The sequence below is a fragment of the Sander vitreus genome, chromosome 13, assembly GCF_031162955.1.
Source record: "Sander vitreus isolate 19-12246 chromosome 13, sanVit1, whole genome shotgun sequence".
NCBI lineage: Eukaryota > Metazoa > Chordata > Actinopteri > Perciformes > Percidae > Sander > Sander vitreus.
Window position 1 is genome coordinate 15,305,471 of NC_135867.1, and position 21,189 is coordinate 15,326,659.

The following is a 21,189-nucleotide window of genomic DNA, read 5'->3' on the forward strand; positions in this document are numbered from 1 at the left end:
ATCAATACACTGTTATCAGTGTAAACAACAAGCCCCTGGGTCAATTAAAAACTGAAGAAAGTGACTACATATATTTGAGATTTCACAGATGGATCTATAATTTATTCATTCAAGAGGCAGTCACACATTAATCTTTTTTTTATGTAAATGTGTTGTTAAAAGATTAGATCTAAAAAGAAACTCATGATTTAGTCATACGGAAATCCTGACAGGATAGCATTGTGTATCCCAATTGGACCAGGAGGCAGGGTAACTAAATTGTAAACAGCAGAACTATTCATCTCACACAATCAGATTTCCTTCCTCCATATAAAATGACTGACAAGTCATCCTTCTATAATCCTTTGATGAAAGAACACATTACTGAGATTTGAACAGATGACATTCAGCCGTTCAGGATAAGGTTTAACTTAAAATGCACCACTGAGTAAATCCATCTCAGCATGCAAAAGCAGGACCTATTTTGTCTAGGAAAACATTTCCCAAAAGTTCAATATCATGCATGAATCCCTAATTATTATGATCAGACCTGCTCTCAGTCCAGCTCTCAAGATTCTTTGAATACAATTAGGTTTATCTACCATCATAAGTGAACCATATGGCATGGTAATCTAATCAGCTGTAGAGTTCTGCAGACCGTTGTTTTTTTTTTATCCAGAGAGCCGGCCAAAAACAGGAAGCTTCTCTGGAGAAGAAACACCCATTACTGCTCAGCTCAGTTCACAATGGGAACAAAGAAGTGTTCTACTCTGTGTGTAAGAAGCCCTGCAGGGACGCACATTTATTAAAAATAAAAGTACAGTGGCAATACTCCCAGCAGAAAATATAAAGTTTAGACATGAAGCTACTTATACCAGTTGGGATTTATTACAATATGCTCATACCTCAAGCATATGTTACTACATTACTTCCATAGTTACTCGAAATATATATGATATACTGTGAGTAGATATGGTAATGTAATTTTACACACACTTGTTTTGAAAGCTTCACTGTGCCAATGTATAGGGTGCTCACCTTTCAGTTTGGCTTTAAAAAACATTTTTTAAAACCCAACCTCTGCAATGAAGGGATTCATTGGCTGAATAATGACATTTGGCAACATTTGCCAATTTGTCATTTGCCCTACATTTAGTTAGCCGTGAACGAAACTGACAGCAGATCAGACATGTTTTTTTTGTTGAATGTATTTTAAAAGTTATTCAATGACAATTTAACTGGAGAATAGACAAAAAAAATCAAGGTCAAAGGTCACATTTATTTAAAGAGTGCACTGAAAACAAACCAGGTTTGTGCCAAAATGCCTTACAACACACATGATGAAAGGTGATGTAGGGTTTTTAGATTCATTGAAACCTTGACACCTGTGCATATTCTCTGCCTCCGCAGAAGATGAGATAGCATGACACGCTTCATAACAATCCACACTACTTGTAAAAAAAAAAAAACGCTCTGCAACACAAGAATGTGTGAAAAAATGTACACCGTGTATTCCATTGAGTCAATTTTCCCAAACCCATTTATTACTAAACGCTCATGATGATCACTCCATCAAGCAGAGCAAATCTGGTAACACTGCATGTACAGTATTTGCGCATTTATTTGAGCAGTTTCTGGAAAAGCATCTCCTTGATAAACTTTATAGACAGAGTCTAGCTTTAGACCTAGATAGAAAATAGCTGGTAGTACGTAAAGTGAATTGCAGAGATCTCCCACTAATAGAACACCAACCGTTCAAAAATCATCACCAGACTGGGTAGGTACATTATTGCGCTTAAAGTACAGCAGGCACTCTGCTGCTGTACCCCAGTAGGTACATGTAGTGGCAATGCATCAGTCTTTTAGCATAGACAGTGCAGCACAGTTTAAGTTATTTTTTCTATCACAACAATAATGACTGTAAACAGGTCAAAAGCGGTTTGGGTAGAATCTCAAACCCTCAACAGAGTCGTCTCTACACAGGTGGCCCATCTTCTCAGCCAGCAACAACCTGGAGATGAGGAGGGAATAGAAAAGAAGACACAAAGAAATGAAGAAATGACTGAATGCATAAATAAAGAACAATAAAATGAGGAACAAAGACAACTGTAAATAGTCTCATTCTTAAACAATACTGTGTAGTAAAACAAACAGACTGTATCTATAAGTTAACTTACCGTTCTTTACACAGAAGAACAGAGAGACCCAAGAGCTTTGCAAACTCCTCTGCTGTCAAAGAGCCTTTGTCTAACACCTGTACAAGAGGAAGATGATGAGACAAGACAGGGAATAAGATTAAAGCCTCTAACCTAAGGGTTTGCGACTGTGACTTATATCAATATTTTTCAAAGATACATATCCAAGATAGCATGCTGTTTGATCAGTCTAAAGCATGTCAATGTCAGTATACTGTATGTTTGTAACGGTAAAGCTTACATTGTCCAATGCTGAGGCTATCATTTCCTCTTCGCTGTGAGACTGCAGCTGAACCACCATCACACCGCTGTCAAACACACGCAGCCTGCACAGAGGACAAGATGGATGAAGAAAAGAGTGTGTGTGCGAGATAGACAGATTCATGCTGAATGACAGCAACCAGTTTGGGGGTACTAGGAGTAGCATGGTAGGGAAACAGACCAGTGATTCTTTTGAAACTCTGGGAAGTGACAGGAAATGACAGTCGCAGAGGGCTGGACAATACTTCCAACAACAGGAAGCCAGGCAGGAAGAGCCTGGCCTCTTTCTGAAGCAGCCACAAACCCTGTCCTATATTATTTTAATAAATATCCTGGTCTATACATAAATGAATCCACGAAAGTGTGAACATAAGGTAAACAAAACAATACAAAAGGCAAACAAAAGTTAAACTCACCTCAACGGGAGCTTCAACGACTCAAACATCTTGCACGCGTTTACCAAATCTTCTGGAGATAAAAGCTGTGAAAAGAGAAAGTAACCTCAGTGTCTGACACTTTGATTTGTGTGTAGCATGAATGTATAGACGCAAAGTTATGAAATGCCCACTCAAGTACTGTATGAGCTATACAAATTCTTCAGTTGTTTTGTGTGAGCATTACCTCCATCCCTCTAGCACGGTTGACGAGACAGTACACTTCAGTGAGAGCCATCATACCCCCACGCTCCTGAGAGAGAGTAGGGAGTGGTAGAACGAGAGTATGAGAAATAGAGTCAGAAAGAGATAGAAATTGAAAAGACAGTAAGAACATTACTGAAATTATTGTTTAATCTTAGCCTGTGTAGATGTGAAACACATGACACACAAAAATGAACACCTACCTCTAGAGGAGCCTGTAGCATATCTCCCAGCTGCTTAGCCAGCTGCATATGGTAATGTGTGCCCGATCCATACGTATCCCTGGTAACAGGGTTAGCAATACCCATGCTCAGTAGGTAGGACTTAAACCGTATTGTCTATAAAGCAGAACAGAACTACTTGAAAGCCAAACTGCATGGCGTAGTGGCATCATGTAATAACCCTATCAGTTGTGTGTATCATGGTCCAGTTAGAGAGTATTACTTAGAGGCTTTTATGATTAAAAAGGTAATTATTGCTGCATGTACAGTAATTGTCCTCTTGTTTCTGTGTAGGATTTTGCTGGTCAGTTTCTTACCTCATCTTCTGTAATGTCTCCCTGCTTGTCTTTGATCTTGTTGGCTATAGATCTGGACAGCTCCACCATCTCTTTGGCCTGTTAGTTAGAGTAGATAACTATTCAGCAAATCCCACAGCATAGCAGTATATGAGCTTGACACAGGTTTGACATCCATAGATATGATGTTTGAACAATCATACAGTATAATGGATAAAATATAAGAGGTCTTCAAAAAGAAAAATAATTATGTGATAAATCAACTGCTACAGGAAAATGTCAACATACAAAAGAATAGCATTCTTTACCTTCACCATCAGCTTACTGAGATCCTCGAAGGCCTGAAAACAAAAGACCAAATGGGTAACAGTGCTAATAAATGTTCACAATTTAAATTAAAATTACAAACTGTATTATCAGTGGGTTCACTGTCATTTTCTTCAAAATATGGCTTACTACAAAACTTCAGCTTGGAGCTTTGAGGAGACACATTTCTCAGTCTTTAAGTATTTTTGCTTCACAGTACCTCAGAAATGTTTTTGTCTGTTTCTTTCCTCTTCTCCTCTATCTTTCTCTCAATGCCAACAATCCCCACAGCACGTGTTCTTCCTGCCTACATGACCACAAAGGAAAGAAAAACACAAAGTGAAACACACAGGCAATTTAAAAAATAAAAAGTCCTCAAAGGACAAGGAAAGACCAACACAGGAGGGAACACATTGTGGTTCACTACTTACATAAATTAATTTCAGTGACTTTGATGTATAGTGTTTATATAAAAAATGTATTAGTTTAATATAATCTTATTTGGAGATACATGACCTAATGTAAGTGAAATGACAGACTGAAGTCCTGCTGTGGGATACTATACTTGCCAATTTCTACCAATTGAGCAATAAGTGGCAGTATCATATCTCAGTCGATAGTCAGAGGCAGAAATTGTGACTATTTTAACTGTCAAGCCCATTAAAGACAACGCTGCCATCCTGTGGAACAAAATGTGAATTTACAGGTGTGTCATCCCCATGTATGTCGTGTGGTAACAAATCGCATATGCTTCTGGCATCTGAACAAAAAAGATATCAAGGAAAATGACAGTGAAAGGGAAAATAGGATAAGCATCTTTTCAGCTTCTAACCTGAGAGCCGGTTCCTGTGGAGATGGGTTGTGAAACTGGTGTATTCTCCCATCTCTTCTGAGTCATTTCCTCTGTTAGCCTCCTGTAAAACTATAAGCATATGACACCATGTCATTTTCAGATAAATAATCAACCACAGAGTCTCTCTTAAGAAGGCTCATTATGGGGTAAACAATAAGTACAAACATTTCAAACAGTTACTTGTATAAGCGGGACTACCTCAATCTGCCCGTGTTCTTTGAAGGACAGCTTGATGAAGGAGTACTTGCTGTGTTGGTAAGGACCTGGCTCCTTGTTGGCAGGTGTTGCATGCAGGTGGATAACTATTTTTGCACTACAGGATAAAAGTTGCCAACAGTTAATTTTCTTCTTGTAAATTGGAAGTATTGTTGTTATTAACAGGGTGAAAAAAAACATATTTTTCCACCTTTGCATTTTCCCCAGAGCTTTCAACTGCAGGGGGCTATGATATTCCCCCCAAATACAACCACCAGTTATCACTAGAGATGGTCCGATACCATTTTTTGCTTCCCGATACCGATTCCGATACCTGAACTTGCGTATCGCCCGATACCGAGTACCGATCCGATACCAGTGTGTCATATATTTTATTATGTTTTAACAACTGTATACTACCATCCCTGTATGGATGTGATATTATTTCTATCTTTGTTGGCGATCTGGCTCAAGTTAAACTCTTTGTGAAACATGAACAAACACAAACAATGAATGCCACAGAACTTTCTTTTATTCTGCAGTTTGACAGTCAGTTATAACAGAAAAAGAACATAAATAAACTACTTTAATGTAGATTTTCTTTAGGGCTTTATTACGTGGTATCGGATCGGTGCATAAACTCCAGTACTTCCCGATACCGATACCAGCGTTTTAGGCAGTATCGGAGCCGATACCGATATCGGAACATCTCTAGTTATCACAAGATCAAAGTTATATACTTAATTCCCATAATGACAACTGAACAAACTCCATCTACTGATGAAGACAATAAGATGTAGTTCTAACCGCCAGAAAGAAAAAAAATGAAGTGGACCTTGATTCATTTTTATTGGTCAAATACATATTTAGGTATAAAACAAAAATATTGTTGTTTGCTCTTTTTTTTATTTTTTATGTAATACTAAAATCCTACTTCTCATTTCTGTTATCATTATCATTACTTACCTCTTTCCTATTCCTGCAGCCTGCTCCTCAAAGAGGATGATCTGTGACAGGGGCATGGCTATGCAGCATTCCTACAGGTGACACAAGTCATAAGGAGCGTCAGCACACAATATGTGAACAATAATCGCACAAATACTCACTCAATCACATGCTGTCTTACATGGTTTTTAACGTCCCTCCAGATCAAACGATGGGTGCTCAACAAGACAACTCCAACGTCCAGCTTAGCCTGGTACAATGACAAATTTTCTTATATTTTATTAAACCATGTACCTGAACTTTATCAGTACCTCATGTGCACCGTATAAAATTGCTGCGTTATTCAACTATCTTAGTTATATTGTTGCATGTATGTTTTAGCTGCTGTGTTGTTGTGACGGGCTACAAACTTAGCTATCAGGGGAAAAAAACTCTACCTTATCATCGCCGTCATATAGTCTGACACCTCGTTGCTGGATCACTAAAGTTTCGTTTATTTCTAATAGCCCATTTGACCACGAAAAACGATCCATTTTTACTATTACAACAAACTACTATTCCTTATTCTACTAATTCTACTCATGGATGTGATTCTACTCCGCAAACCAGATCCATTTTATGTTTACTTCCTGTACGCTGTCCATAATTGGCCTGAAACTGTCTGCAGAGAAACACTAAAAAAGAACATACAAATTATATAACTTATACAGCCAGTTTTATTTATAATTATGTTGACTATATATCAACTCTTTTAAATAACATGGTACTTAAACTAGCTGTAATTATATTATTTTTTACAGGGTTTTCTGACAGGCTTCTTCAGAGGGGTCCTTTCCGGTGTTGACGTTCCTAGCGCTAGCTGTCAGTGGAAGCTAGCAAGACTGCTAGCTATCTTTCCCAGCGCGTTATTTTAAGATTCTCTATGATTTTTTTTTTTACATTTTCCAGTCTCTATCGTAATTTTAGCCATGACTGGATTTAATCTTAAATTTAATGAACCGATGTACACATATTTTCTTTGCATTTTCTAGTGTCTTTTTGTTGAGCTGTGCTCAGAATTAAGCGTAGCTGTAGCTGGCTAGCTTGTTGTTAGCTGCGGACAAATCTGGTGCAGACAGGTTTTGCACTGCAGACACAGCTTCTCTTGTTTGGAAGTCATTGTTCATGGGCGGAAAGTTGTATTGTATACAAGGACTGTAAAGACCATGCAGCTTTATTACAGAGCTAATGATTTACTGCGAATATGCAATACTTTAAATTATGCTTTCGCAGCATTATGAATTTCAATTAGTAACGTTGGGTCAGTAACATAGTATTTAGACTTAGTCATCCGAATGCATTTGTATCTTAAATCACCTTATCTGTATTGTTAAAAGTGTACTTACCAACTTCGTGGTATAATAACTGTTTTCATTGACAAGAGGCGGGACGTTTGTTTAAATTAACAAACATGGACAAGAAATCATTTGATATTGTCTTGGATGAGATAAGAAAGGTAATGAGTGCCTAATCCCAAATGTTTTGTCCGATTTAAGATTTGAAATCGTCTAAACTTCGGGGTTTAGTAATTCTTTATTCTGTGTTTCAGTGCGTCCTGACCGATCAGCGGATCAAAGCCATAGAGCAGGTGCATGGATATTTCTCCAGTGAACAGGTAACTGTCCAAACAGCACCACTGTCATTTTATTTAGTTTACCTCTCAGTTGGTCCGCTGTGAGAAAGTCCCAGAATCTCCAGCTCACCACGTGCTGTATTTTACCACACTAGATAGACAGGGTTCCCACACCTTGTGCATGTCACAAAGCTCTTAAACGGTCATTAAATGAAAACTTAGTCCCCAAATTTGATAGTATTACTAGTTATTGACATACCTTATAACCAATGCTGCATATGGTTAGACTTGAATTCTTAATTACATGGATTTTGTGTGTTATATTTAGTTAGATTAATGCTTACTGAGGATAAATGTGTATTTGCAATTGTTGTCATGCGAAACAAATAAAGTTGGTAGTCAAAATTGTCATGGTCTTTTATGCTACTTCCATACTAGAGCCGTCCATCTTTAGTGTTATTGCAAGTTGTAACACTGTCTCCAACGTCTGCAGGTGATGGAGATACTGAAGTATTTCTCATGGGCAGAGCCACAGATCAAAGCAGTTAAAGCTCTGCAGCACGTGAGTAATATGTGTTTTGAGTGATCGGCACCATACATATGTTTTCAAAAATGGATATAATTAAATGTGTAAAAACTACATCAACATTAGTGAAGCTTTAAAAAGTTATCATTTTGTCTCAAATTGCCACCTCTCTCTGTCATTGGTATGTTTTAAAGTGTTAGTTAAATATGTTTCTCCTTCTGTTGCCTTTAGAAAATGGTTGCAATCCCTACAACCAAAGTTGCAAATATCCTGAATTGCTTTACCTTCTCAAAGGACAGACTGGTTGTCCTGGAACTAATAGCTTTGTGAGTACATTTTGAAAATGCATTGAAGCACCCTGAATGTGCTTTTAACACTATACCAAATGTTGTAATTTTGCATTTTTGGTTCGGCTAATTGGTTACTTGTTTGATTTCTGTACCCATACAGGAACATTTCAGATGCTCAAAATTATCGTCCTGTGGAGGATCTTTTCCGCATACACCTGTCTGAGAAGAAGCGGGCTCGCAGGATACTAGAGCAAGTAAGTTCACCTTTACAAGTTCAACTTCATGGTGTTGTTTGTGTTCTAGGTAAGTTAGCATAGGAACCCTATCTGCTACTCTTATGTCTTGGTATCAAAAGACCTTGTGGAATCACTTTAGGAGCCATAGCCCCAGGGAACAACTGTCGCTTTGCGAGATGTAGAGGGACTAAGCGATAGATGTACCTAAAAGATAATAATGCAATCGAAAATTAGCTTTTAGAACAGCGGTGTTTAGGTTGACAAACCTAATAATTATAATATTTTTAATGCATACTGTAAACACAAGCAAACACACACACAATTTCCAAACTAATACTACTTCTTTGTCACTAGGTATGTAAGGTTGGCTGCAAGGCTCCTGTAGCCATGATCTCCTCCTGTGGTATGATACCAGGAAATCCATACCCTAAAGGCAGACCCAGTCTGGTCAGTGGCACATTCCCTGTAAGTATGTACATGGTTTGTGTTGAGCTTTCCTGAACCATCACCAACTAAGGATAGACATAAAGATGTAGATTGTATTATTTATTTTTGTATGTAGGTCCCTACTTGTTCCACCTCCATGTCTCAGGCTATTAATGAACAGAACAAAAAGTGTATTTCTTTGTCTTGTGATTTTAATTGATGTAGACAGCAAACAAATTGGCACGTGGCACTTTTTTTTTTCTGCCTATATACGCCTGATCATGTAAAAATGTATTTTCTTCATGATCACAGGGAATCCCTCCAGTGAAGAAAGAAGGCGAGAAGAAAGATGACACTTCTAACAATCTTGATGGGAAAGGAATTTCTGCTCGTATTATTGGACCATTCAAACCTGTAAGCACTAGAATGGCAATCACTGACTAGGATATTGTAACAGTGCCAGGTTGCCCCAGAAAAACCTGATAACAGAGTGACGAGGCCTTACATGGCTAATTACATTAAGCGTGATTAAAAACTTCAACCTACATGCCAAGCCATGGTATATAAGTTAATTATTGACCGTGGTTATATTGCTGAACTGACTGGAGTAACAGAATAATAGTAGCACATGCAGAAACAAATGAGTCATATATGAGTAAGAGCACACACTCAAAACGGTCATTCTTCACATTTAGATGCAAAGCATAGAAATGGACTTTCACTGTCCTCTAGCTATTTCTATATAATTTAAATGTTCTGATGTCTGATGAGGCTATGAAATATGTTTGACTTCTTCTATTTATTAATAACCATCTTGGAATATAGGAACATTATGTAAAAATGACCACCATCTGCTGCATAAAAATGTCTCATTTGTTGGGCTTTTAAGTGACCATCCAGAGCAGTGGTTTGATCTTCCATACTTTTCTTTTTGGTTTTGGTCTTATCCTTGATGTAATTAACCTGTTAGTTGCCTTATATTGCCTTTGAAAACACTTGCATTACAGATTCTCAGAATTAGACAGAATGTGCTCATCAGTTAAGTGTTTTTGGTGTGTGTGTGTGTGTGTGTGTGTGTGTATGCGTGTATATATATATATATATATATATATCTTTTTTTTTTTTTTTATGATCCTTTTCTAGTTTCCCTCAACCTACAACCCTCATCGGCCTGTGCCCTACCCTATACCACCGTGCCGACCCCATGCCACCATCGCACCAAGTAAGAAACAAACCACTTACACACACTTATTCCTACCTTCCCCCGCCCTGCCCTGTAATCCCACACTGTTTACAACTTGCCAATAATAAGAAAACAGATATGGAAGATGGAAGGTTCTCAGACAATTGAGGAGTTTAGTTTCAGGTACAATTAGGATTTTTTATTTTTTTTTACTGCCATCTGGGATTGTTTGAGGTGTAGTTAGTAGTGGGATGCGTTGTGTGTGATTCTTACATTTGTGTGTGTTTGTGTGTGGTGGACGCTGTTAATATTTGCAACTGCTACTCAGGTGCGTACAACAACGCAGGCCTTGTTTCTGTGGGAGGGGTTATTACAACCAGTGTGCCCCCTCCCCCCTACAACTCCACCCACAAAGTAGCAGGTATGATTCGATGGAAGCTTGTGTGTGTGACAGCAAATAGACACTCTTTGAAGCTTGCTGCCTAACTACCTGGCATGCTGCTTACCTGTGCTTCTCAAGTTTAAGGCCTTTATCAGGTGAAGAATGTGCTTCTTACTTCTGGAATGCACTGAGTGACCAGAAAAATACATCCCCCTTATATTTTAATGCAATCCAATACAGCTGTGTATTGGATTCCTTAATTAAATTCCTTAATAAAGGTGTTAGAGAGATGTCGATTTAATTCTGCAATCATTTTAGGGGGGTGTTGCCGTGTTAGATTACATCCAATGCAACCACATTTCTGTTATATTTGATATAGTCCTGAATTTGTTCTTCTCCAAATATGTAGGTGAAGTAGACACAATGGAAAAATTATATTTCAATACTTGTCAATATTATACAATGCAATACAACACCCCAGAATGGTATCAACACACAAACAACTAAAACAGTGGTCATAAACGTATTTGTTTTGCAAGGCTGTTGTATTGCATTGCAGGTGTTTTCTGTTTTCTGGTCAGTCGGTGTAGAAGTAGGCCTATGCTTTGGTGAATTGTGAGGACAGGTCGTTGGTTGCCTGGACTGGAAATAGCTTCAAACTAATGTCATTAATGTTTTTCTTTCTGAAATCATGCTGTGTGCTAGCATTTAACATGCATCGCTTGGGTTAACGTATTGTTTTTTTAAACTCACTGTCTCATCAGTTTTCACAGTTGAAATACATCTTTTAGGGCCTTTGGGGAGATATGTGGTCATACGCATAAAATGTCTCAAGGTGCATTAAATTGACAAATGTGAGATAAGCACACTGTGTGATGAAAGTGAATTTAAGGTTACCAAGCAAAATAAGTTATTTCAACATTTCCCCAAAGGTAAAAAGAAGACATATTCCAATCTTGAAAATGTTTAGAATTTCCATGTAATAAGTTGCTCGCAGGGATGCTCTCTGACTATTCCTCCTTGCTGTCTCTCCTCTCTCTCTCTTTTTTTTTTTTTTTTGAGTGTATCTTTTACAATAGTTTGGGGTGTTGGGTTTTAACCTATTCAGTCTGTTTCCTGGATTGAAATATGTTTTCAAAAAAAACTAGTGATCAGAAAATATGCAACTATGTGGTACTGTTTAAATAAAAAAAATGTTCTTCTTTTCGTAGTTGATTGTAACATCATGTCATGTAATAGCAGTCTTCATTTTAGATTACCTTTTTCACCAACTCTGATCTTTTTCTCCCTCCAGGTTACGCCAGGCCAGGCAATCTGCAGAACACCACACCTGGAGTCAACAGCGGGCCCCTCTTCATTCCTCATGGGTCCACGCCTTCTACTCCTGTCCCACCCCAGGCTTCTCCTGCTCAGCCACCTCCCACAACCCCTATAACACCAGTTTTCCCTGGCATGGTTCCCTCTCACAACCCTAATGCCCCCTCTCCCTCCCCTGCTCCATCCCCATCTGTGATTAAAGCAGGTCCACAGACCTCCAGTGGCCATGCTACACCGACACCCTCATCTGTCATTAAAGCCCACACCCCTTCAGGCACCCCTTGTGGAACTCCTGTCCCCGGCAGCGGGGGCTTCTCCCCTTCCCCTTTCCATGCCGTTTCCCGACCAGGCACCCCTGCCACCTCCCGCAGTGGCCCAGACCCCTTATCTCAGACGAACTCCATGGGCTCAACTCAGCAGAGGGTTTTTTCCCAGTCCACAGACCACCAGTCAGGTCTCACTCACCCTGGCATACACCCACAAGCAGGTAACCCCTCTGGGTCAGTGATCCGAAGTTACACCCCCTGTGGACCATCCACTCCAGTTATTCCGAGTTGTTCCACCCCGTGCCCCAGTCCCAAACTCTCCCCAGCTCATTCTGCACAGATTCAGGCTGCCATGGCAGCTGGAGTCCTCAACAGACACACTGGGGGTAGTAGCAGTGGCAGTAACAGCCCTGTGCCCTCTGCTTTCAAGGGCACCTCTCGCTCTGGCACACCATCTCTTAGCTCTCTTGTGGTTCCAGGTTCTGCCCAGGCTGCCTTGGCTCGTTCTTTGGGTCTGTCACACCCCTCAGGTTCTCCTCAAGTCTCTCTCTCTAGTCCTGTTGCTATCAGCGGCTTCCAAGCTCTGTCCTCGAGCCCAGCAGCCTCTCATTATCCTTGCCTATCCCCCTTTTCCTCCCTTTCTTCCTCTCTCCCTCCTTCCTCCATGGCTTCGTCCATGCCCGCAATGCCTCCCACTACTAACATTTCTAACCATCCACCAACCTCAATCTACCCAGGCCTGGCTCCCAACGCTGCCCCAGGTGGAGCCTCCCCTTTCGGTCTGGGCCTCACCTCTGCCCCCTCCATATTCCAAGGCCTTGCGCCTGGTCCTAGCCCCGCTGCCTTCGCAGGGTTGGGAGTTTCAGGAGGGCACGGTGCTGGGAGCCCTGTGTTGTCTTCATTCCTGGGACTGCCAGTAGCCTCTTCATCCTCAGTAGCATCAGTGGCACCACTGCAGGCAGCAGCAGCGGCAGCAGCAGCTGCAGCTGGAGTTCCATCATCATCGCCAGTTTTGCCAGGCTTCGCGTCTGCTTTCAGCTCCAACTTCCAGCCTGGGTATGTGAGCTTTCAACATTTTTACTGGCCAGTATACAGAAGCCATGTTATATGGATAATCTAAAATGAACCTATTGATTTTATGTTGATCTCCTGATATTATTTAATTTAGCCTACATGAAAATACCATAGCAGCTACTCTATTTGAATGTACTGTAGGTCTGTGTATGCCAATTTTGCTGGCTGTTACAGTAGTCATATTTTGTCTTCCATTTCTAGTAACCACAGTGGTTAGTAATTTGAACATATGACATTGATTTACACTGGCTGAAAAAAGGGCGTCATAAACCATGTACACTGATTTTCCATTTTGGGTTTTATAAGTGGAAACACTGCACCTACAAGTGCAAAGTCCACTTGTATTTCTACTCTGGAGTGTCAGGCCTAGACTTTGGTTTGTGTTGTTCTTTGGCAGTTGGCTACTAGGTGATTTAGTAAGTTATCTTGTCAATGAAGTGTTGAACAAGCACAATACTCACCTTTTGCTGACATTTTACACACTCGAGAGGTGGGTGACGTCCTTCTTGCAAGAGCTATTAACTGAGCAAGCAAGTTATACTTTTTTAATATTTATACCTGGGGAATGGCAACATAGTAAAGTATGAAAAAATATAAACATTATTATAATTCAAATAGCGTGTGTATTCTGTGTGATAAAGGTTGAGCAGTGGACTACAGCCTCCAGGAAGTAGTGGGTTCCCTGGCTTGCTGTCCTTCCCTGGGGTACCAGGCTTCTCTCCCTCTGCTTCCCCTGCTACCCTCGGTGGCCTCCACAACCCGACCATGCAGTCTGCTCTGCTGCAGGTAGACACACACACACACACACACACACACACACACACATATACACGCTGTACTCTGGCAGAGTAAAATCATTTAAATGTCAGTTTGATAAAGCCTCTCTGCTACAAAAACACTGATTTTCTTTGTCTTGTTCCAGGCTCATCCCACATCTGCTTTGGAGAACTTTCCTCCTCAGCCCAACAGTTTCACCACCTACCCTCCAGGCCCAGGAAACCCCTTTCCCCTCCAACCAGGCCTGCACCCACAGCTGGGTTGGCAGTGAAACCCACAATACACTTTGAAACATTGAGTACACTTACACAACGACCCTTATCATACACCCTGCCCTACCCTTCAGCAGTTGAGACGTTTAATTTCGCCTTGAACCCTGAAGAGCACAGAACGGTTTGGAGAGTTTCAGTAATGTATTATGTTACAGCCAGGAGAATGACTTACTACTACAAGAAACACTATCGTGAATACAGTGAAATAGTGTGTGGGGGAGGTAGCATATTTCCTATATTATTCATAGTGAACAGTTGTAAATATCAGTTGTCAAAGTTGTTAGGTTTTACAAGTAGGCTGTTACTGGTTGTAATGTTAGCTGGACTTGGCTGTTTTTAATCAAGTTTATCAACATTTATTAGTGAATAATGAATTATAGAAATGCAATTGAAAAATGTACATGATATCATGTAATGAATTGACACTATCCTCGTGTAGTATTTCATGTCCAGTCTCAGTGAAACAGACATGTGTGATGAGACATGATACTGATTGATTGATTGTCCTGAATTGAATATTGTATTATGACATGACATTGTTAGGTGAGCTGTATGGCGCGGTCATATTTTGAAGTGGGCACCCCAGAAATATTTGTAATCCTCGTGCTGTGTCAAGGGTGGGAGTGTTGTACACAAAAACTTGCATTTGGCAGTTCATGTCTGTGTATTAGTGAACACACAGTTGTGGCTGTCAGCAGTTTACTGCGATTCACATTTCATATGTTTACAAATTTCTTTGAAACGATGCCGGCCTGCTTATGCTATTATTGCAGTATTTGACCATATATACTTAATGCAGATGTTTCTGAGAATAAGCATTTGTTGATTGATATATGGACTTGAGATAAAAAATGTCTGTGTTCTTCAGCAATGCTTTGCAACATAGTGAAAACTGTCATTTTACCTCATTTACTGTACACCTCAGTCCGCTAAGAGAGAGTTGAGAGTAATAGACACGTTGTTTGTTGCCCTTGGTTCTTTTGTCTGTTTTGCCCTTTTTTTGTATTTGCACCTGTTTTATTATTTGTCAGTAAACTGCTGGTTGCTTTAGCTGTTGCTGTTCTCTATTCTGTGCGATGCCATGCCTATCAGGAAATAGAATAGAATTACTTGAGGTGTACAAAATAATGTAAAGATAAATATTGACAGCTAGACATGCTGTCCTATAGTTGAAAGCCAGATGTTAAAGAAGTAACAATCATCACATATTTATGTCACAATCAAAAGAGGCTGAAAAGTCTGATAAATTGCGAGTGCACTAGGTTAAAAATGCTAATTAATGTGGTAAATGGACATACTTTATTGTACCAGCAAAGTTCAAAAGGTTAAAGTAAAGTTCATGGTCAAAGAAAGACTTAATTAACAGGATAATTGTTAAATATTACAAAGTACAGCCTCAACAGTGACCAGATAATATAATCTGTACTGAAGGCTGTGGTGTGTGTGTGTGCGTATGTATGTGTGTATATGTGTGTGTATATATATATATATATATGTGTGTGTGTGTGTATATATATATATATATATACACACACACACACACACACACCTTAATTGATAGGCATATATACCTTAATTGATAGGCAATTATTGTTTTATTTTCTGTTATTTTATCCAACCCAACAGTTTTACAGCCTACTTATAGTCCATTTAGGGAACATCTTACTTATCATGAGCATCTGTAATATTGCTAAACACAGGTGATGTAATCAGTCGTGTCAATTAGTCATGAGACTCCAACACCAGTCATGGGATCTCAATGGAGCAATTTCTTTTTCCCATCATTCAGAATTTTCCATTTCCATTCCTAGTCATACTCTGACCACTGTTATTACCATTGTTATCTCCTTAACCAAACCTATTATTAGTGAATATCATTTTATTAATTATACATTATTTACTTATTATTAGTTACTTCATTTATTTCAAGGCACATTATCTGATCTTTATATAATTTTGCTAGTTGTAAGAATTTGTCTATTTCGTCAGCAGCATAATTGCAATATAAATGCTTATTTATTTAATTTCTATTATTTAAGTAATGTTACGAATTAGTCCTTTACCTTGCTATTTATTCTAAAGGAAAATAATGTTAATGTAACAAACATGGTCCCATGTACTACAGCAAGTGTACAAGACATTTTGTTCACCCCAATCAACAAATGATGGCCTCTCTGAAGCCATTATATTTAAAAGAAGTGTTTTGAGTTTTTCTGTTCTTTATTTATTCATTCAATTTAACTACTTTTTACAGACACCACCACAGACACTGTATTCAAACAATAGAATTGAATCCAGTTTTACAGAGTCAAATGAGCTCGTTTTTGGATATCCACAGATGTTGAAGTGAAATAAGGGAAAGTGCAGCATTGTATTCTGCATCTCTACTTTCTACAAAGAAATGCCATCAGTACATTATTTCTTAATATTGTGGGTTGGGACTGGTAAGGTTGACTATGCAAAGGCCCTATTTGGCAATGACAGCTGCATTATGAAAAAAAAAATAACATTAATTTAATATCCTATATTATTCTATGTTACCAGTATTTTAAATTACCTATTTAAAAATAGGATTTATTTTTCTTTCATGAAGACTCAGTATTTGATAAACATTGAAATTATAGATTCCTGTTAGCGTCATGATAATTGTATTTGTTGAAAATCTACTCAGTGTTGGAACCACACCTACACCTCGGAGCGACATTATATTGCAGCATTACAGCTTTAAAAGGCTGAGTGACTCCCTCCTCATCAGATACACTTCAACAAACTCTCTCCACGCACTTCCTCTCTCAGTTGTAACCAGCACATGGAAATGGAAGACCAAATGGAAAGCCAGAAGAGAAGAGGAATAAGCAAAGAGGATTTAATATGTAAGATTATAAGTCTTTGCTTCTGAGCTTTAATGTTACTTCACTGCTTGTGTTAAATATCACCAACACCAGACTTGGTGTAAGGCTTAGATCAACAAAGGAGTTGTTTACTCTTCCCTGAAACACAAGTTCCATGTTGAATGTTACCATGACATTGTCAGTTATGTGAGCGGGAGTGTATTATGTATTATATATGATGTATACGTAGGAGCTCACCTGTGTAGGAGGAAAGCAGCCAGAGAGGCTGGGGCAAAGTGGAACTCCATTGTCATAGAGACAGAAATTACATGAGTCACTGAGATAAGAGTCCTGAAAGCATGTGACTCTTAAGTGTTTGTGTGAGTCTCCCTTTATATGTGTGTTGCTCTGTTAAGTCAGGTGAACAAGGAGCTGCCATGTCACACATGTTGGGTTTGGCTTGGGTGTAAATGTGCCTAATTTGGTTGCTGATAATGGCTCCTTTTCATATCACATCATGTTGAAGCATAATTACAGTATTTTCCAAATATTTGTTATCACCAAACTGTTGGACGGGATCATGTAACATAGAAGGCTGTGTATACACATCCTTTACATGCGAACACGTTCACTCAGGTGTTTGTTAGTGACGAGGCACAAATCAACAAACATCATTGGGTGCACATGTGAAGATTTATGTACAGTTCCAATTATAATTCTTCCATCCAAAGAAACCCACAGGTTTTGGTGCTATTAAAACCTATTTAATTGAAAAAAATACACATATTTATAATGAAGATTGGTACAGTGTAAACTAGGATTATATTTCAGCAATCCTCATAAACTATGCAAGGGTTTTTCCAGTATCTACCATAGATCATGTGGAGTGGGAAGTGAAGTTGCAAGGTTCTCTAATGTGCAACAGTGCTCCATTGCAGTTTATTTCAGTGGTAAAATGTCCTTTAGTTCAAAAACAGGAAAACCACATTGTATGTGGTTTGACCTAGAAAGAGAGAGTAATGTTGCTAATAGCACAATGGAAATTATAACCAAAACAGTACAAAGACCATAAAGTTGAAGCTTTTTGCAAATTAAAATATAATCTGCATATGATACTGCACGGTGCTGAGGTATAAACCAGTGAGTCTAAATGTGCCCTTGATATGTGTGTATACATTCAATTGAAAGCTGCTTTGTCTGTAACCACAAGGTAAACACTGTGATCACCAGGGATTCAGTGTGAAATTGAATGACTTCGCAAAACATCGTCGCAAAACATACACAAATAGAAACTAAACTACAGTCATTTAAGCTGAAAACTATGACACGGTACAACCTTTCCCTCACTTAAAGACTCATGTCATTACCAAAGCGGCACTCCAGAGATAATGTTGCATGGGTAAACATTTAACTTTTTGCACTTATAGTGTGAGATGTTCTCATAGTGTTAACTGTGAGTTTCTCTGCGTGTGAACTGCTAGTATCAGTGTTAATAAATAATGTTCTATTATGATTTCGAGGACAAAATTAATACCATTATGTGTAGTTTGTTGGCCTTTTCTTTAGCAGCTAAGGGTTGAAAGAGGGCCTAAAGACATCACCTCCACTTACAAAGGGATCCAAAGTAATTTCAAACTCTGATCTGTGAGCTTCTGGACCAATGTTTATATTACCCCTCATTATGCCCCAGTGAATCAGATCTTGTTTCTCCTTGAAAACCTGTTCACATCTCTTACTTTGCTATAACAAGGATGCTTTCCTCTCTATTTCATATTTCTTTGAGGGATTTCACAGTGTGCCAAACAGATTCAAACACACACTGTTGTCCCTCTCTCTCTCTCTCTAGCTGAACGGACAGGGTCTTTGGGATGCGTTGGTTGGATCCTAGTCATACTCTCTGGCATCTTCACAGCTCTTCTCTTCCCCATCACCATCTGGTTTTGTCTGAAGGTGAGTGAACTCAAAAAGTCAGCACAGCAGGTTAGAGTGCAGAAACTGATATTTCCTTTATTGCACATCTGAATGTGAATTGAGCTTGTGCTGTGATCATCCTGTTGTTATTGCAGATTGTTCAGGAGTATGAGCGCGCAGTTATCTTCAGACTGGGCCGCATTACAGACAGGAAGGCTAAAGGACCAGGTAGAAACACTCACAATTTCTATTTTATTTAAAAAAAAAATTTTTTTATCAACTGTATAATTTGTGGTTTAAGAAAGGCGTAATTTGAAATCTTTGATGCAAGATCGTAATGTAATGTTTTATTTTTTTGAACTGAAAATTCAGGCTTTCTCCTGTTTGTCCATAGGAATTTTCTTTGTTATGCCGTGTACCGATTCCTTTGTGAAAGTGGATCTGCGAACAGTTTCATTTGACATCCCACCGCAAGAGGTAAGGGTGGCACAAAGAACAACACCAAACTGTCTGAGAGGAAATGATTTTAATTAAAATCTGTGGACACACACATGTATTTCTACTCTAGATCCTGACCAAAGACTCAGTTACAGTTTCTGTGGACGGAGTGGTGTACTTCCGGGTCAGTGACCCCATTGCCTCTGTGGCCAACGTGACTAATGCTGACTTCTCCACCCGTCTGCTGGCTCAAACCACCCTGAGAAATGTCCTGGGGACTAAGAACCTGGCTGAGCTCTTATCTGACCGTGAGGGCATCGCTCACAACATGCAGGTACTGGAAACTATCAGGCGGGCATCTCTGAACCCAGATATCATATCCGTCCTGTTCATAGGTGTTTGATGGTTGCTGAAGGTTTCTCTCAATGGAGGGCACCACCTCATTTTCAAACATTGTGAGACATTTGGATGAATCATTTTTCTTTAAATTTGTATTCCTAATGGACAGCTTTATATGTGAATTTCATCTGTGGATGGTATGGAATAAACAATCAATCACACTGTAAGCTACAGGTGTGACCTCTTCCTGTATCTTCCAGTCCAACCTGGATGAAGCCACAGACAACTGGGGCATCAAGGTGGAGCGTGTGGAGATTAAAGATGTGAAGCTGCCACATCAGCTGCAGAGAGCCATGGCTGCCGAAGCAGAGGCTACACGAGAGGCCAGAGCCAAGGTCAGGCCATGTAGCATGACACATACAACACATGCATATACAGTGTCACACAATAATTTACTGTAACACAATGTGCGTTATTTTCAGGTGTATTATTTTAGGCTAATTAATTAAATTGTGTGCCATCCTAATCTGTCTTTCCTGATGTGCGTATAGGTGATTGCAGCAGAGGGTGAGATGAATGCATCTCGTGCCCTGAAGGAGGCGTCCCTCGTGATCGCAGAGTCTCCCTCAGGCCTACAGCTTCGCTACCTGCAGACTCTCAGCACCATAGCAGCAGAGAAGAACTCCACCATAATTTTCCCCCTGCCCATGGATATCATATCTCACTTCATGAAGTGATACCTCAGTTTGCTCATCCTCTAAAGTCACTGCTTAATGAAACATGAATTGGATGGGATCAGGATACATACCTATGGCTCCTTGGAAAATAAACTGTTAGGGTGCAAGATAATGCTATTGTTGTATGGTGACCATTTTTTCAGACTGATCATGGAATGAAAATGGTTAGTAACGCTGTGACCAGGCCAGGCCTGCTAACCAATGGGATTTTGATTTAAGCCATAGTAGTCAGCATGGTTTACATTTCCTTGGCAAAATGTATTATGAAACTACCATGGTATCATATGTTGTTAAAACTATATAATAGATAGAGTCTCATTCATAATAGGCTATTATATGATGTAATTTTGACCAGTTACATAATTTGATACTGAAATAAATGTAAAATGTTTAAAACAAACTCTTGAAGTCTTATTCTCAGTCATACAGCTTACAAAGCTTCTGTTGCATTGACTCTTGAATCCCTCATAAGCAATATTGGTTTATGTTTTTGCAGAGGTGTCAAGTACTTACTTAAGTAGAAATTTTGGGTATCTATACTTTACTAGAGTAATTATTAATTAACAGACTTTTTACTTCTACTCCGTACATTTTCACGCAATTATCTGTACTTTCTACTCCTTACATTTTAAAAATAGCCTCATTACTCCTATTTCAGTTCGGCTTGTTTTCATTCCGGCTTG

The 21,189-nt window shown here is 39.2% G+C and overlaps 3 protein-coding genes across 5 annotated transcripts; 2 read left to right on the forward strand and 1 right to left on the reverse strand.

The window, feature by feature from the left end:
* Positions 1-1,238: 1,238 nt before the first annotated feature.
* Positions 1,239-6,530, reverse strand: vps36 (vacuolar protein sorting 36 homolog). Its single transcript, XM_078265450.1, has 14 exons — positions 6,327-6,530; positions 6,071-6,139; positions 5,911-5,981; positions 4,948-5,062; positions 4,729-4,818; positions 4,117-4,203; positions 3,899-3,931; positions 3,612-3,689; positions 3,277-3,411; positions 3,057-3,122; positions 2,852-2,916; positions 2,416-2,500; positions 2,157-2,233; positions 1,239-1,990 (listed from the first exon to the last, which is right to left on the reverse strand). The coding sequence occupies exons 1-14, from the start codon at positions 6,420-6,422 to the stop codon at positions 1,909-1,911; spliced, it is 1,149 nt and encodes a 382-aa protein (XP_078121576.1). The 5' UTR covers positions 6,423-6,530; the 3' UTR covers positions 1,239-1,908.
* Positions 6,531-6,729: 199 nt separating this feature from the next.
* Positions 6,730-15,300, forward strand: proser1 (proline and serine rich 1). 3 transcript variants are annotated; one of them, XM_078265447.1, is made up of 12 exons: positions 6,730-7,384; positions 7,478-7,543; positions 7,995-8,063; positions 8,259-8,353; positions 8,478-8,571; positions 8,908-9,018; positions 9,292-9,393; positions 10,123-10,201; positions 10,491-10,583; positions 11,839-13,183; positions 13,843-13,987; positions 14,124-15,300. In XM_078265447.1, exons 1-12 carry the CDS (start codon positions 7,340-7,342, stop codon positions 14,247-14,249), a joined length of 2,370 nt encoding a protein of 789 aa, XP_078121573.1. In that variant the 5' UTR covers positions 6,730-7,339; the 3' UTR covers positions 14,250-15,300. The 3 variants fall into 3 exon arrangements, with proteins under 3 accessions (XP_078121573.1, XP_078121574.1, XP_078121575.1); XM_078265448.1 differs by lacking the exon at positions 10,491-10,583; XM_078265449.1 differs by lacking the exon at positions 14,124-15,300 and having other exon boundaries at positions 13,820-13,896.
* Positions 15,301-16,983: 1,683 nt separating this feature from the next.
* Positions 16,984-20,906, forward strand: stoml3b (stomatin (EPB72)-like 3b). Its single transcript, XM_078266481.1, has 7 exons — positions 16,984-17,123; positions 18,928-19,031; positions 19,148-19,220; positions 19,387-19,469; positions 19,561-19,764; positions 20,030-20,164; positions 20,321-20,906. The coding sequence occupies exons 1-7, from the start codon at positions 17,060-17,062 to the stop codon at positions 20,504-20,506; spliced, it is 849 nt and encodes a 282-aa protein (XP_078122607.1). The 5' UTR covers positions 16,984-17,059; the 3' UTR covers positions 20,507-20,906.
* The last annotated feature ends 283 nt before the right edge of the window (positions 20,907-21,189 follow it).

Coding starts and splice junctions, on each gene's coding strand:
- stoml3b (XM_078266481.1), top strand. CDS start 17,060: ATGGAAATGGAAGACCAAATGGAAAGCCAGAAGAGAAGAGGAATAAGC. Junction 19,765..20,029: donor GCATCGCTCACAACATGCAG/GTACTGGAAACT, acceptor TGTATCTTCCAG/TCCAACCTGGATGAAGCCAC. Junction 20,165..20,320: donor CACGAGAGGCCAGAGCCAAG/GTCAGGCCATGT, acceptor ATGTGCGTATAG/GTGATTGCAGCAGAGGGTGA.
- proser1 (XM_078265447.1), top strand. CDS start 7,340: ATGGACAAGAAATCATTTGATATTGTCTTGGATGAGATAAGAAAG. Junction 9,019..9,291: donor TGGTCAGTGGCACATTCCCT/GTAAGTATGTAC, acceptor TCATGATCACAG/GGAATCCCTCCAGTGAAGAA. Junction 13,184..13,842: donor AGCTCCAACTTCCAGCCTGG/GTATGTGAGCTT, acceptor TGTGTGATAAAG/GTTGAGCAGTGGACTACAGC.
- vps36 (XM_078265450.1), bottom strand. CDS start 6,422: ATGGATCGTTTTTCGTGGTCAAATGGGCTATTAGAAATAAACGAAACT. Junction 2,501..2,851: donor TCGTTGAAGCTCCCGTTGAG/GTGAGTTTAACT, acceptor TCCTCTGTGCAG/GCTGCGTGTGTTTGACAGCG. Junction 1,991..2,156: donor GTTCTTCTGTGTAAAGAACG/GTAAGTTAACTT, acceptor CCTCATCTCCAG/GTTGTTGCTGGCTGAGAAGA.